The sequence below is a fragment of the Lepidochelys kempii genome, chromosome 1, assembly GCF_965140285.1.
Source record: "Lepidochelys kempii isolate rLepKem1 chromosome 1, rLepKem1.hap1, whole genome shotgun sequence".
Taxonomy (NCBI): domain Eukaryota; kingdom Metazoa; phylum Chordata; order Testudines; family Cheloniidae; genus Lepidochelys; species Lepidochelys kempii.
Genome location: NC_136380.1, coordinates 260,804,504 through 260,820,754, shown reverse-complemented (window position 1 = coordinate 260,820,754; position 16,251 = coordinate 260,804,504). Strand labels below are relative to the sequence as shown.

Sequence of the window (16,251 nt, the reverse complement as noted above, 5' to 3'; positions counted from 1 at the left end):
CAGTCCCCCTCGACCCTGTGCTTGCTGATCATTTTGGGGCTCCTGTGGGTTATGTGCGCTCGCTTTGGGATGGGCAAATTCTGCTATTGTGTAGACTGTGCTTGTCTTTAAGTATGGACAAATCATTGCTCTCTCTTGTGTGAACAATGCTGCCTCTGTTAAATGTTGCATTTTGCCTTTACAGATGCAACCTTGAGATCTCAGCCGTCTGTGTTATCACCGGCCAAAAGACTCCAAAGAATTAGTAAGAGGCCATGTAGAAGCAAAGAGGACATTATAGAATCATAGAATATCAGGGTTGGAAGGGACCTCAGGAGGTCATCTAGTCCAACTCCCTGCTTAAAGCAGGACCAATCCCCAACTAAATCATCCCAGCCAGGGCTTTGTCAAGCCTGACCTTAAAAACTTCTAAGGAAGGAGATTCCACCACCTCCCTAGGTAACGCATTCCAGTGTTTCACCACCCTCCTAGTGAAAAAGTTTTTCCTAATATCCAATCTAAATGTCCCCCACTGCAACTTGAGACCATTACTCTTTGTTCTGTCATCAGCTCTCACTGAGAACAGTCTAGATCCATCCTCTTTGGAACCCCCTTTCAGGTAGTTGAAAGCAGCTATCAAATCCCCCCTCATTCTTCTCTTCTGCAGACTAAACAATCCCAGTTCCCTCAGCCTCTCCTCATAAGTCATGTGTTCCAGTCCCCTAATCATTTTTGTTGTCCTCCGCTGGACGTTTTCCAATTTTTCCACATCCTTCTTGTAGTGTGGGGCCCAAAACTGGACACAGTACTCCAGATGAGGCCTCACCAATGTCGAATAGAGGGGAACGATCACGTCCCTCGATCTGCTGGCAATGCCCCTACTTATATATCCCAAAATGCCATTGGCGTTCTTGGCAACAAGGGCACACTGTTGACTCATATCCAGCTTCTCGTCCACTGTAACCCCTAGGTCCTTTTCTGCAGAACTGCTGCCTAGCCATTCGGTCCCTAGTCTGTAGCGGTGCATGGAATTCCTCCGTCCTAAGTGCAGGACTCTGCACTTGTCCTTGTTGAACCTCATCAGATTTCTTTTGGCCCAATCCTCTAATTTGTCTAGGGTCCTCTGTATCCCATCCCTACCCTCCAGTGTATCTACCTCTCCTCCCAGTTTAGTGTCATCTGCAAACTTGCTGAGGGTGCAATCCATGCCATCCTCCAGATCATTAATGAAGATATTGAACAAAACCGGCCCGAGGACCGACCCTTGGGGCACTCCACTTGATACAGACTCCCAACTAGATATGGAGCCATTGATCACTACCCGTTGAGCCCGACAATCAAGCCAGCTTTCTATCCACCTTATCGTCCATTCATCCAGCCCATACTACTTTAACTTACTGGCAAGAATACTGTGGGAGACCATGTCAAAAGCTTTGCTAAAGTCAAGGAACAACACGTCCACTGCATTCCCCTCATCCACCGAGCCAGTTATCTCGTCATAGAAGGCAATTAGATGAGTCAGCATGACTTGCCCTTGGTGAATCCATGCTGACTGTTCCTGATCACTTTCCTCTCCTCTAAGTGCTTCAGAATTGATTTCTTGAGGACCTGCTCCATGATTTTTCCAGGGAGTGAGGTGAGGCTGACTGGCCTGTAGTTCCCAGGATCCTCCTCCTTCCCTTTTTTAAAGATGGGCACTACATTAGCCTTTTTCCAGTTGTCCGCGACCTCCCCCGATCGCCATGAGTTTTCAAAGATAATGGCCGATGGCTCTGCAGTCACATCCGCCAACTCCTTTAGCACTCTCAGATGCAGCGCATCTGGCCCTATGGATTTGTGCTCATCCAGCTTTTCTAAATAGTTCCGAGCCACTTCTTTCTTCACAGAGGGCTGCTCACCTCCTCCCCATGTTGTGCTGCCCAGTGCAGCAGTCTGGGAGCTGACCTTGTTCATGAAGACAGAGGCAAAAAAAATATTGAGTACATTAGCTTTTTCCACATCCTCTGTCACTAGGTTGCCTCCCTCATTCAGTAAGGGGCCCACGCTTTCCTTGACTTTCTTCTTGTTGCTGACATACCTGAAGAAACCCTTCTTGTTACTCTTAACATCTCTTGCTAGCTGCACCTCCAGGTGTGATTTGGCCTTCCTGATTTCACTCCTGCGTGCCCGAACAATGTTTTTATACTCTTCCCTGGTCATTTGTCCAATCTTCCACTTTTTGTAAGCTTTTTTGTGTTTAAGATCAGCAAGGATTTCACTGTTAAGCCAAGCTGATCGCCTGCCATATTTACTATTCTTTCTACACATCTGGATGGTTTGTCCCTGTAACCTCAATAAGGAGGTTTAAAATACAGCCAGCTCTCCTGGACTCCTTTCCCCCTCATGTTATTTTCCCAGAGGATCCTGCCCATCAGTTCCCTGAGGTTGTCAAAATCTGTTTTTTTGAAGTCCAGGGTCTGTATTCTGCTGCTCTCCTTTCTTCCCTGTGTCAGGATCCTGAACTTGACCATCTCATGGTCACTGCCTCCCAGGTTCCCATCCACTTTTGCTTCCCCTACTAATTCTTCCCGGTTTGTGAGCAGCAGGTCAAGAAGAGCTCTGCCCCTAGTTGGTTCCTCCAGCACTTGCACCAGGAAATTGTCCCCTACACTTTCCAAAAACTTCCTGCATTGTCTGTGCACCGCTGTATTGCTCTCCCAGCAGATATCCGGGTGATTGAAGTCTCCCATGAGAACCAGGGCCTGCGATCTAGTAACTTCCGTTAGTTGTCGGAAGAAAGCCTCATCCCCCTGATCCAGTGGTCTATAGCAGACTCCCACCTCAACATCACCCTTGTTGCTCACGCTTCTAAACTTAAACTAGAGACACTCAGGTTTTTCCGCAGTTTCATACTGGAGCTCTGAGCAGTCATACTGCTCTCTTACATACAATGCAACTCCCCCACCTTTTCTGCTCTGCCTGTCCTTCCTGAACAGTTTATATCCATCCATGACAGTACTCCAGTCATGTGAGTTATCGCACAAAGTCTCTGTTATTCCAGTCACATCATAATTCCTTGACTGTTCCAGGACTTCCAGTTCTCCCTACTTGTTTCCCAGGCTTCTTGCATTTGTGTATAGGCACTTGAGATAACTTGCTGTTTGTCCTGCTTTCTTAGTATGAGGCAGGAGCCCTCCCCTTTCGCGTTCTCCTGCTCATGCTTCCTCCCGGTATCCCACTTCCCCACTTACCTCAGGGCTTTGGTCTCCTTCCACTGGTGAACCTCGTTTAAAGCCCTCCTCACTAGGTTAGCCAGCCTGCTTGCGAAGATGCTCTTCCCTCTCTTCATTAGGTGGAGCCCGTCTCTGCCTAGCACTCCTCCTTCTTGGAACACCATCCCATGGTCAAAGAATCCAAAGCCTTCTCTCTGACCCAGCCTTCGTAGCCATTCGTTGACTTCCACAATTCAACGCTCTCTACCCAGGCCTTTTCCTCCTATGGGGAGGATGGACGAAAACACCACTTGCGCCTCAAACTCCTTTATCCTTCTTTCCAGAGCCATATAGTCTGCAGTGATCCGCTCAAGCTCATTCTTGGCAGTATCATTGGTGCCCACGTGGAGAAGCAGGAAAGGGTAGTGGTCCAAGGCCCTGATGAGTCTCGGCAGTCTCTCCGTCACATCGTGAATCCTAGCTCCTGGCAAGCAGCAGACTTCTCGGTTTTCCCGGTTGGGGCGACAGATAGATGACTCAGTCCCCCTGAGGAGAGAGTCCCCGACCACCACCACCCACCTCCTTCTCTTGGGAACAGTGGTCGTGGAACCCCCATCCCTACAACAGTGCATCTCATGCCTTCCAATCGGCGGAGTCTCCTTCTGTTCCCTTCCTCAGATGTATCATCTAGTCCACTGTCCGCATTAGTACCTGTGGAGAGAACATGAAAACGGTTGCTTACCTGTATCTGCGCTGCTAGTACATGGATGCTCCCCTTTCTTCTTCAGGAGGTGACATGTTGCCAAATTTCTTCACTGTCCTCTTGAAGTAATGCAGCAGTCCCTTAATGAAAATCAAAAAGTGCAGGAGTGGTGGGAGAGTGAAAGGAGGGTCCGCCAGCAGAATGCGGAATGCCAGCACCAAAGCACGGAGCGGCTGCTAAGCATTATGGAGCACCAAGCGGATTCGATACAGGCGCTCGTAGCTATGCAGGTGGAGCACTACCGCGCCCGCCCCCCCTGCAGCCCTTGTCACAAAACTTTCCCTTGTGCCCCCATGTCACCTCCAACCTACTTTTCCCCACATCCGGGTTCTTATTGCCACCAGCTGCCTCCAACACCTGTAGCTTCACCACCCAGCCCTGCAAACCATGACCCTTACCCACTGCACTCAACCCCCATCACCATGCATTTTAGCTAGCCTGAAGTGCCGCACTCCAGACAGGAAGGCAGAGTATGAGAACGGGACATACGCAAATCTGTGATTGAATCGTTCCCCACTCCACCCCACCCCCTTGCCCTTTCTGTTTCCCAAGCAGTTGTGTTTCTTTTTAATGAATGAATTTTCTTTTAAATAAATGGATTTTTTTTGGCTTTGAAAACATTCTTTATTATTGCATAAAGTAAAAGATACCTTAGCCCAGGAAAGCAACAGGCACTGCAAGTCAGTGTAGCAAACACAGATTCCTTCTAACATTGGAACCACTGCTCTTCACTCCCGTGCAGAGCACCAAACATTACTGGTGGCTTTCAGCCTCAGAGTGCTCCCTCAAGGCAGCCCTAATCCTTGCAGCCCCGTGCTGGGCCCTTCTAATAGCCCTGCTCTCTGGCTGTTCAAATTCAGCCTCCAGGTGTTGAACCTCTGAGTTCCATGCCTGAGTGAATCTTTCACCTTTGCCTTCACAAATATTATGGAGGGTACACCATGCGGATATAACCACGGGGATGTTGTCATCGGTCAGGTCCAGCTTCCCATACAGAGAGTGCCAGCGGCCCTTTAAACGGCCAAAAGCACACTCCACAGTCATTCTACACCGACTCAGCCTGTTGTTGAAATGCTCCTTGCTGCTTAAAGGGAAAGCAGAGTCTCCGAGGATCACAATGGGCATTTTGTCTTCCCCTATGGTGATCTTCTGGTCTGTGGAAAAAAAGTCCTGGCTTGCAGCTTCCTGAACAGGCCAGTGTTTCGAAAGATGTATGCGTCATGCACCTTTCCGGGCCAGCTGTGTTAATGTCAATGAAATGCCTACGGTGATCCACAAGCGCTTGGAGAACCATAGAGAAGTACCCCTTCCAATTAATGTACTCAGAGGCTAGGGGGCTGGTGCCAGAATTGGAATCTGCGTCCCATCTATTGCTCCTCCACAGTTAGGGAAACCCATTTGTGCAAAGCCAGCCACAATGTCATGCATGTTACCCAGAGTCATGGTTCTTCTGAGCAGGATGCGATTAATGGCCCTGCAAACTTGCATCAACACGATTCCAACGGTCGACTTTCCCGCTCCAAAGTGGTTAGCGACTGATCGGTAACTGTCTAGAGTTGCCAGCTTCCAGATTGCAATAGCCACCTGCTTCTCCACCGTCAGGGAAGCTCTCAATCTTGTGTCCTTGCGCCGCAGGGTGGGGGCAAGCTCAGCACACAGTCGCAAGAAAGTGGCTTTTCCCATCTGAAAGTTGCCACTGCTCGTCATCCCAGACTTGCATAACAATGTGATCCCACCACTCAGAGCTTGTTTCCTGAGCCCAAAAGCAGCGTTCCACGGTGGTGAGCATGTCTGTGAATGCCACAAGCAATCTCATGTCATATGTGTTATGCTAGTCGACATCATCATCTGACTCCTCACTGTCAGTTTGTAGCTTAAGGAATAACTCGACTGCCAAACGTGACGTGCTGGCAAGACTCATCAGCATATTCCTCAGCACTTCAGGCTCCATTCCCGCAGACTGAAAGGGAAGACAGCGCGCGCAGTACAAAAAACATTGCAAGATGGTGCCAAATGTGGACTGAAGCACAGGGATTGCTGGGATGCAAAGCGATGCATCATAGGGTGTTGGGACAGGACCCAGAATGCCCCGCCCCCTTCCCACAAGCCACAGCGCCAGAATGGGAAGAGGTCCTCTGTGGGATAGCTGCCCATAATGCACTGCTCCCAATGCCACTGGAGGTGCTGCAAATGTGGCCACACCAGTGCGCTGTCAGCTGTCAGTGTGAATCCATGGCAGTGCTTTCCCTACTGCGCTCTCTGAGGGGTGGTTTAACTCACAGCGCTCTACACCTGCAAGTGTAGCCATGCCCTTAGGCTTTTACACTGTTTGGAGGGTTTTCTAGATTAGATAGAGATTTCCTGCTGAATTTACCTTTTCTTCATAGCTAGCTCACAACTCTTTAAAATGGAAATTTAGCTTCTGAAAAGCCTTCAGATTGAGGCATGGCTTCAGCACAGCCAAAGTAGTGCAGGGCTGTTTGGCTTCTCAGTCTAGAAGCAGTGCTAAGGAGCAGGAAACTGCCATACCTATCAAGTGCATGTGAATGGTCCAGTATAAATTGCCATTACCATGTAAATATTAATGTTAGTAACCATTTTACTGATGATTCTCATATGGAAGCCAGCCAGTCATCCAGTGTGCTTCAGTCTGTGTAGCTGGATATACTACTCGTGTCTTGGATGTTCCAGACATTTGAAAGGGAGTTGCATGAAAGGACAGCTGTGAATTTTAAATATTCACATTTAATCTGATTGTTAATTCAGATTTTGGATAACTGAGGCTCTTAATCTTGTCCTTTACATTACTATTGTTCAGAGATTAAAGAGGAAAACGCCTCAGTTTGTTTACTCTGTGTAGCTGACAATACTTTAAGATTGTTTTCTCCATAGTAAACTTTCACTATTTACATGGATTTTTTGCATAATGGGGAAAGATGGCAACTTTTTAGGTGTGAAAATCTGTGTGTAAAACCACAATGGCAGGTGAACGCGTGCATTTAGTCCCTGAAATTACTTTCTTCATTTTAAGAAAATGACTAGATTTTAAGTTGATAATTAACCTTTTAAGACCATATATTGCTATAAAACAAGGGGATCCCTTAAAAAGAGATCAGCAGGGAAGCTGAGTAAATGTGGTTAACTGGAAGATTAGGAAAGGTAAGCAGAATCAAGCTTGTGATCTTTACCCTGCTTGAAAATGTGGGCATTGAATTACCAATAGGTTGAGGATGCTGACCTGATAGATGGGTAGAGGGCAGGAGGAGGGTGATCATGCTCAGTAGCACGGCTAGCAAGCAGACTCAGCAATGATTGTGTTGAGGAGAAGAAAATGCCATATGAGTTTTTAACCCAGTGGGTGTACTGGGTTTGAATGACTAGTGGTGGGTTTGAATTGAACTCAGTTGAAAATGAATTCTAACAAAGATCTAGAAATAACATTGGTTTTAAATGTAGAGATACCATCTACAGCAAGGGAGGTGGGATAGTTCACTGTATAATAAGTACCAAACTTGTGTTCTCTGTCCCTTCAGCAGGTTGCCATCACGAAAGCCAAAGTGGATTTCTCCGGTGTGGTGTGCCTGCCCCCTTCCGCCATTGCTGGAAATGGGCTGGACGGAGGAGGGGCTGGCGAAAATGATGATGAACCGGTGTTGGTGTCGCTTTCTGCGGCACCAAGCCCCCAGAGCGAAGCTGTTGCTAATGAGCTACAGGAGCTCTCCCTGCAGCCCGAGCTGACCCTGAACCTTCACCATGGCCGAAACCCCAATCTCCCTCCGTTAAGTGAGAGGAAGAATGGTAAGTGGCACAGTTATCTGTGATGTCTTTGTTCCTGGTAATCCGGCTTCAGACGATACAGCAAGTTGACATGGCACATGCTTTGAATACAGTGCCACTTACATTCATAATATATAATTAATATGAACAGTTTGTAATCCAGAGCAGGTATAACTATGAGAAACTGAGGCAGAGCAGAAGAAGATTGACTTCTATGGAGAAGGATTGGTGACTTGTGTTGGCTTTTGAAGTCCCAGAGGACTCTAACGACGAATGCTTGTGGGTTATTGACCTGTGTAATTGGCAGTATAACTATCCCATGCTGTGTGGTGGTTAAGAATTGTGCAAAACCAAAAGATAAAAGCAAAGGAAGTGTCATCTAATCTTTAGGCTATCGTCTTGGAGCTGGTGACTCTTCTATGAGTCGTGTTTGCCTGTGTTCCGTCAGTGAGAAATCTTTCTTGCTATGACTGGCTAAAATGGCCAGTTAAGTTTATTAAAGTTGTGAAGGATCCTGAATTCAGAAACAGCAGATGAGCTAAGCCTGACTTTGTGTGGACACATCACCTAGGGCCTGATTCTGCAAGGTACAGTTGATGCTGAATGCTCAACCCTCATTGACACCTTTTTGTTTATAATTGCAACCCAACAAATCTCAAATTGGGAAACTTGAAATGGCTGTGGAGGCCATTGCTCAACATTTGGGGGAAAATGACTCCTAATTAACTGTGGTGGGTTAATTTGGGGCAGGGAGACTTTCAGGATGGATAAAAAAATTGATTAAAGAAAAAATTTGCATTTTTTGGGTTTAAGTTAAATACAGGTTTATTTTAAAAATGTATTTAAAATTACATAGGTTTTCAACTTTATATTTAAATACCTAAGCTGCTTATCTATTAAAATAATTTAATTTAAATACAGAAAATAATACTATGCAGTACATGTTTGCTGCAAAGTTTTAAAGAACTTACTGGCTAAGCACCTGGAACCAGTTTGTTGAATTGCTAAATCAGCTTTTGAGAGCAGTAGCCTCTTTTGGTGGTGCCAAGAGAATATTTTCTTTTTCAGTTTATTCGACTAGTTCAGTTCAGTGACTAGTTCATCCAAAGTTAAGAAAACTATTGGATGTTGAAAAGTAGGAAACCTTGTTTTCCTCTTCCAATCTATAAATTAAAAATCTGAGTGTGAAGATGAAATTGTCTAGTTTTAAAATCTTGAAGGATCGTAACCAGAAACAGTTTACAATTCTCTAACTATGAATAATACTTTCTTTGTTGAACAAATCAGTTTGTTTTAAATACAAAACATGTTTTAATAAACTTTTTGATAAATGTTTTTATGTATCTATCACACTTAAAGTTGTTTTATTTAATACAAAAATTTAGATGTTTTTATGCATTTTAAATTGAATTTTAATTTAATCCAAATAGAATTTGGCCCAAATGACAAGTAATAAATTAATCGCCTAGTAAGAAAGAAAATGTGCATCACTCACCATTTTCTAAGGTGATAAAAATGTAAAATGTAAGAATCTGAATAAATGTAAATTAAGCTATGTAATAGTTTAAATAAATGCATATAGATACACTATCTTCGTGGTTAGCAAAAAGAAGCACCAAATTTAGTGTAGTGATTTTATTTAGATTTCAGAGTAGCAGCCGTGTTAGTCTGTATTCGCAAAAAGAAAAGGAGTACTAGTGGCACCTTAGAGACTAACCAATTTATTTGAGCATACCATCTCAAATGCATGCATCTGATGAAGTGAGCTGTAGCTCACGAAAGCTTATGCTCAAATAAATTGGTTAGTCTCTAAGGTGCCACTACTACTCCTTTTCTTTTTGGTTTTATTTAGTTGCAAATCAACATGTTTTAATGGATACCAACCAGTTAGAATCAGTCTTTCTTTAGAAAAACAACTAAAATCTACAAATGTGGAATGTGATTAAAATCAGTTATTTCAATCAAGGTTTCCTGCTTCCTGATTTAAATCATGATTAAAATTGATGATTTAAGTCAATGTACTCTGCTTTTTGGGCTTATCCATTTTTTTGACTCAGGAAAGCTGGGAATGCCTTTCTCTGGAGGCTAACCCAATTACCTGTGTAACCTAGAGGGGTTTTCCTTAGCAACAAAAGTAAATCTCTTAAATGGGACAGGTAGGAAGGCAAGGGGAATTATTCATCCCAGCCGTTTCCCCTTATGCTGTGGTTACAATGTCCGCAGTTGAATATATTCCAATGGAGGTTATGTTTTATTTCTTGAGGCACGTCTCCTTGAGGTACAGCACTTAAGGATTGAGTCTATAGCTATATCACTGCGGGCTGTCATGTACTTAGCACAAACAAGTTAAACAGGGTTGGGTCTGGAAAGTACGTGAATGGAAGCACCTCTCCACCCACATTTTTCCTCAAGGGGAAACTAAAGGTACTGCAGGAAATGGTGTTAGTGATTGATTATGTGGTTCTCTGTAGGGTTGATACTGAAACAGTATCCAGCATGATAGGGGGAATTATGTTGCTGGAGGGTGCTATCTTTCAGACAAGACCTAAAGTCCAGTGTCTATAGATGGTCATGTTCACTAAAGATAACTTGTAATATTTTTGTAAGATCTACAAATGTTAGTTCTGGTGACGGGTGAGATTCCCAAGTCAGGTAACCTAAATACTTAAATTCCCCTTATAATTTCAAATGTATTCAATATTCTTCACTCCTAAAGCTGTGGTTTGTTGCTGTGTGCGTCTGAACAGCTGCTGTGTTTCATTTGTGGGCAAAGTGATCTGGGTGTGTATTTAACACTAATACATACACACACCCATTCTGCCTATAAGATACTGTAGGATGAAAGCTGTTACATAAATACAAGTATCTACAAACTGTGTCAATGTAAAAGGACACTCTGTTTAATGGTTCATGAGTTTCTGCAATGAATGATTTTGCTTGTGACATAATATATTAATGCATCTTAGATCAATAAATTTGTTCTTTAAAAATGTCTTTATAGAAGATATTTAAAATGGAGTTCTTAGTGACATTGATGGGATATTGATATTGATGATAGATATTGACCACTGTAGTTAGTTGTTTATGTAGGTGTGACTCTATTTCCAATTATATCTTTTGTTTTAAACGCTGATCAAAAAATCTCAGCTGTTCTGCCAGTTGGGTTGACATTTGATTGCCTGAACATTCCTTAGCTTTGTCAAATTGACTAGGGAAAAATGCCATGTGCAATGGAACTGCTTCTGTGACAGCTGACCAAACCCAAGGTATTGAGCAGTGGGTAGGGCGTGGCGGAGAGATCTTAAAATGACAGAGAAATGTTGGAGGTGCCTGTGTGTGTTGAAAGGGTGTATTTCATTTGCAGTTGCAGACAGGCACTGCTGACTCAGAGCTGAGCTAACTACTCGTGTCTAGTGGCCTTCTAACAGGGGTTAAGCCTTTGTGTTCCTTAAGCTTACAAAAGACTCTCTTTCTCTTTACAGTAGATGTTTATAGGAATAAATGTTGCATGTGCAGTTACACTAAACAACCATTACTAGGACTAATCCATGTGCTTCAGGGCATAAATTGATCATTTGTCGAGGTCGAGAAGAGACTTCTCTACACAGTGTAGTATTGCACAATTTAAATGCATAATGGGAGTTTACGCTTTTCTCTGAAGCATTTGGCATTGGCTGCTCTTGGGAACCTGGACTAAAAGAATCCTGGACTAAATACGTAATCAGTCTGTTCTAGTGTGGCAGATTCTATGTTCTTACTGCTGCAGAACCGAAATGCAAGAGACTATCAGTTTGTGTCCAATTTTTCCAAATCAGAGAGGTTCCTCTCTAGATTTCTCTGAACTTTATTACAATTACAAATGATCTTTGTGAACCTCACAGTGAGAAGATCTTTGGATGTCTTAGCACCCATAATCATGGTATCTGAGTGCCTTTCCCAGCCCTAAAGGCAAAAGATCAGACTTAAGAATTTCATGCAAGTTGATCACTTTTTTTTAAGTGAACTCCTTGTTTAGCTTTTAATTTCAGTCACATGGGAATGATTACCTCATCCTATCCTTGGCCTCTACCCACTGACCAGTCTAGTCACTAGAAGTCGTCATCTCTATGTCCTGAGGCCATGTAAAGTGTTCTGGAAGGAGTCTGAGGCTGTCCTGGTTTCTTCTTTCATTGTTTGAATGGCTCTGCATTCAGTTATGTTATTCAGAAGATCACTGCAACTACAGGTTTGGACAGAACTTGCAGTTGCTTGTCATATTTTTGGTTTGAGTTTGGGATGCTTGCACTCTACAGAACGCCAGGGGCATCTGGGGGGAGAGACTCTACTGGTTGGAATGTGTGGAGTTTCAGTGTGGTGACTGTACTTCTTGTAACAGGCATGTATGTGCTTTAGGTATCTGAGAGCTTTCACCGTGCAGTATAGTGAATGGTTTACAAAACCATGGAATTAATTTTTTGCCGCACTGGCTAACGTAGACTGGACTCTGCTAGACATTGCAACATAAGTATCCTGTAAATGGTTTTAAGGGGCTCAAACACATTTGTTCCTACACTTACACAGTTTTTAAATTATAGATGTTAATATCTTAGATGTACTGAATAGCGTTCAGCTTCATTTAGGGAAAGGTGCTGGTGGATGTTCCTGTATTAGCACTCTCTCTACCCCCGATCAGAGCAATATTTGTTAAAACAGATTCAGAAATGGTTGTCAAGCATAGTTTGCAAATACCTTGTTAAGCTTTTTAACTTACTTTTAGCTAGCACAGTTTTAGTATCCAGCACGTATATTATTTTCTTCAGAATAATCATGCCAGAAACTATCCCCTTTAACAAGTTTTGTGGCTTGTGAACATGTTTTTAAGAGAGTAGAGTTTGCATATGCCAACAGCAATTGGGATTAACACTGAACACTGTCATGATATTACAGGGGACATGGTCTTTGTAAAACAGTCTCTCCAAGCTTATTTATTTATTCTAGAGTGGGTAGTGCTTTGGGGGTTGCCCTCAATCCCTGTATTTGGTTATCAGGTGATAGTTGTTGCCTTATTTTGTACTTAAATGTGGAAAGTACACTAAGGATGTTGTAACAGTCACACACCAAAGGCAGGAAGTTCATAGTTCTAATTGATTTGTCCTTCACACACATTCCAAGTAGGCTTGCAGTCCCCTCACAGTTGTGTGAGTAAAAGGAATGGTATGTTGGTATAAGAACAACCAGTCTGCCTTGGATAGATTTAACGGAGAAATTGTTAGTTACATGTCTTAAAAGATTATGCCTTGCCCAAACATTGCTCATGCTTTTTTGAGGCGCAGATCTTGCTGGAAATGTTGGACTAATATTGATAGGGATTATCATACAGCACAGAAATTAGTCTTTTGGAATAAATCATGGTTAAAAAATACTGTCAAATAGTGATAAGGGCAAAGTAAATAGGCAGTTAAAAGTACTTAGTGAAGGCTGTCTTTACCATTAATGCGCTGGCTTCTTTATCAAGCTTACTCTCAACATCAGGTTTTGTTTGTTTCTACTGAAGACATCATGATTTTGTTTACCACCCCCCCCCCCCCGGTTTATGCTATTGCTCTCTACTTTTTCCTCCTTCCTCTCCTCTCTTTCCCCTCTGAGGTATCAAGGTGACATTGTGTGTAACCCTGTGGTTATTTAATACAGTCCTTGTTAATACATGGAAATGGCTCTCTAAATAAGCCAGGCCCAGAGCTGGGAATTGGTCGTTTTGGCCATTTCTTCATCCTGGTCATCATATTAATCATGGCTGTATAATTGCTTATCTAAATATGTATAGACATAGTTTATTTCCCTGGTTAGCAAAAATAAACTCCATGTGTATTGTAAAGGCTATTTTAAGTGCAAATAAAATGTTTCAGTGGTTACCAATGAATGAGTGTCAGCTGTTCCTTAGAATAAAAATTACAAATGCAAAACATGATTAAAATCAACAATTTAAATCAGGGTTTCCTGCTTGCTGATTTAAATAGTGATTAAAATTGGTGGTTTAAATCGCTTTGATTTTAAATCAGTCCACCCTGCAACTACCTATCTGTGTTAGTTTGGTAGGGGAATGTGAACACCAGTAATGGCACCTGAGTGTGGAGTAACTTCTAGGGTGCAAAATAGTGCTTTTCCTTGGTATTGGAAGGAAGGGCTTTCTGAAGGGGAAGGGAACTGTTTCTCTCATTCTTCCCTCCTCTTTCCCCCCCAAAAGAAGGAAACGCAAAGCATTTTTGTTGATAAACTAGGCGTCTCTCCCTTTGTTTATTGTGGATGTTCAGGTTTAAGATATTCTCCTATGGGTGGGCCCTGGATAAATTGTCAAGGTTCAGTTCCCTACTTCAGCTCCTCACTGTGTATGCTTATTAAGTAAAATCCTAGCCTTAAGGTCCGCATTATTATGTATGGACTGGTAGAACTGCCAATTAAGGTTGCTCAATGCTTCCCATTATAAGACACAGTTTTCAGTTGCTGTAACTTTGCCAAATTTGAAACAGGCTGAAATTTTCCATGCTGAGTGTCTTCCACTGGCTGAATTTGGAATGTTCACTATTTTCTGAGAATGAGGCTAGAGAAAAATGTTTTTGTTTTTTCAATGTTTTAAAAAAAAATTCTTGGTTAGCTTTTCTTTGGAAAGCTGTAGTGCTCCCATGTTTTGGAGCAGGGACTTGAAATTTGTCAGAGTGGCCAGTCAAAGGTCAAAGTTGTGTGCCTTTGTCAAAGGTGTGTGCCTTTTTGCCATTTCCATGAAAGTCTGCCCTAATAAGACTAAATTATAAGCCTTTGAAAAATCGCAGTTTCCATGAGATCAGTAGAGATTTGCTGGAGTTTAACAGCTAATAATCCTTGAGCCTCTCACAGCTTCTGTGGGTGATCAGACTATACATACACCAGTCCGTCCAAGTGACTGAGGCCATGTCTATACTACCACTTATGTCGGCAAAACTTATGTTGCTCAGAGGTTTGAAAAAAACCACACCCCTGAGCCATAGAGCTGCTACACAAGTGATCTTACAATGGCAAAGGGGACTGGGATCAGCAACTTGAGTGGAGCCTGGGACTGAATAGATGAAGGGTCAGTGATGAGGTACAGCTAGGCCAGGCCCAGGTTGGTGGGGATGTGGCAAAGAGGTCAAGCTTGGGGGTTGGGCAGAAGAGTCTGGCCAACTAGAGAACTCTACTCTGAGGAGACTGGAATGAAATCCAAAATCCCTGAGTGTCTCCATTCCTCTGCTGTCAGCAAATATCTGTGGAACCCATTGACAGTGTCATCCTCTGTAGTGCTGAACCACATAGAGGGTAGTCTACAACTGCTAGCAGTTAGTCCATTAGCTCAAGTGGCAGAGATTTGCGTGGTGGATCTAAACATTTCAACTCTGTGAATCAATCGTGTACATGTGTAAAATGACATGTTTTTCAGTTTGCTTTTTTAAAAGCGTAGGAAGTTGCACACAAAGGTATTAAAAGAACATTAATAAGATTGCAAAGTTAAGTACTCAAAAGCGAGAAAATGAGGCAATCTTAATCCTGAACCCATGTCTGTATGCATTATGATATAGTCTTTAATTGCAGAACTATGTACAAAGTTTTCCGCTGGACCCTGCCTCAGTCAGGGCTCAGAATGGATGCTCATTAAATTAGAAGCTGTTCAATATTTTGTTCTCCTCATTGTCAATGTGTAGTCCCAGGCCTGCTTTACTGCACGCTATTCAAACCTTATTCTGAAGACAGAATTATTAATTTCCTCATAGCTTTTCTGTGGTGCTTATCATGACAGTAAATGAGTGCTTCACATACATTTAATGAATTTATTGTCACATTCCCTATGAGATGAGGGGGTGATATTATCTCTGTTTTATACATGGAGAGCTGAGGCATAGAGAGATTAAGATCAGAAGTGTCCATTGACTTTGGGTGCCCAGTTTGAGATGCCTATGAACTGATTTTGCCCAATAGCTGGCTTCATATAGCATTTCATATGCACAACTCCCATTTACTTTAGTTGCAGCTCTGGCTGCTCAGTACTTCAAGAAATCAGACTCCAGAGTCTCAAATCAGGCACCTGGAAAATGAGGAACATCTGTGAAAAATGTGGTTTAAGTGACTTGCCTGATATCATACAGGCACTCTGTGACAGGGTCAGAACCCAGTTTCCTAGAGCAGTATTCTACTGCCATAATTGTGAGGTTGTCCTTTCTCTTCCTGTGATGTTCCACCTTGTTCACTACATTCCTTCAAACTTCTGCAACACACAAGATAAGGTCTTACAGACCACTGCTTCCTTCAATACATAACCCCGATTCATTCCCAGAGCACTGTCCATTCTGTGCACTGAATAAGACAAGATCCTGTGGAAATAATAGTGTGAGATCATGTAACTAAGCCTTATCATGTACCAGGCCGAATTAAGTTTGCATAGCAAACTTCATTTTGGCATTTCCTAACTTTTGAATGCTTGACTTTGCAACCTTAATGTTCTTTTAAGGGTGTGCATGTGAGAGAGAATATAAGCCTTGAAGCTAGGACTGCATA

General features: G+C 43.0%; 1 protein-coding gene across 3 annotated transcripts in view; it reads left to right on the top strand.

Annotated features, from left to right (window-relative positions):
- Nucleotides 1-16,251, top strand: part of MRTFA (myocardin related transcription factor A) — a 180,111-nt gene that overhangs the window by 25,129 nt on the left and 138,731 nt on the right. For 2 of the 3 annotated variants that reach the window (XM_073327035.2, XM_073327033.2), the window contains exon 4: nt 7,467-7,731. In XM_073327035.2, coding sequence (XP_073183136.2) covers nt 7,467-7,731 — 265 coding nt within the window. The remainder of the gene's footprint in view (nt 1-7,466; nt 7,732-16,251) is intronic. The other variant, XM_073327034.2, reaches the window with a different exon arrangement.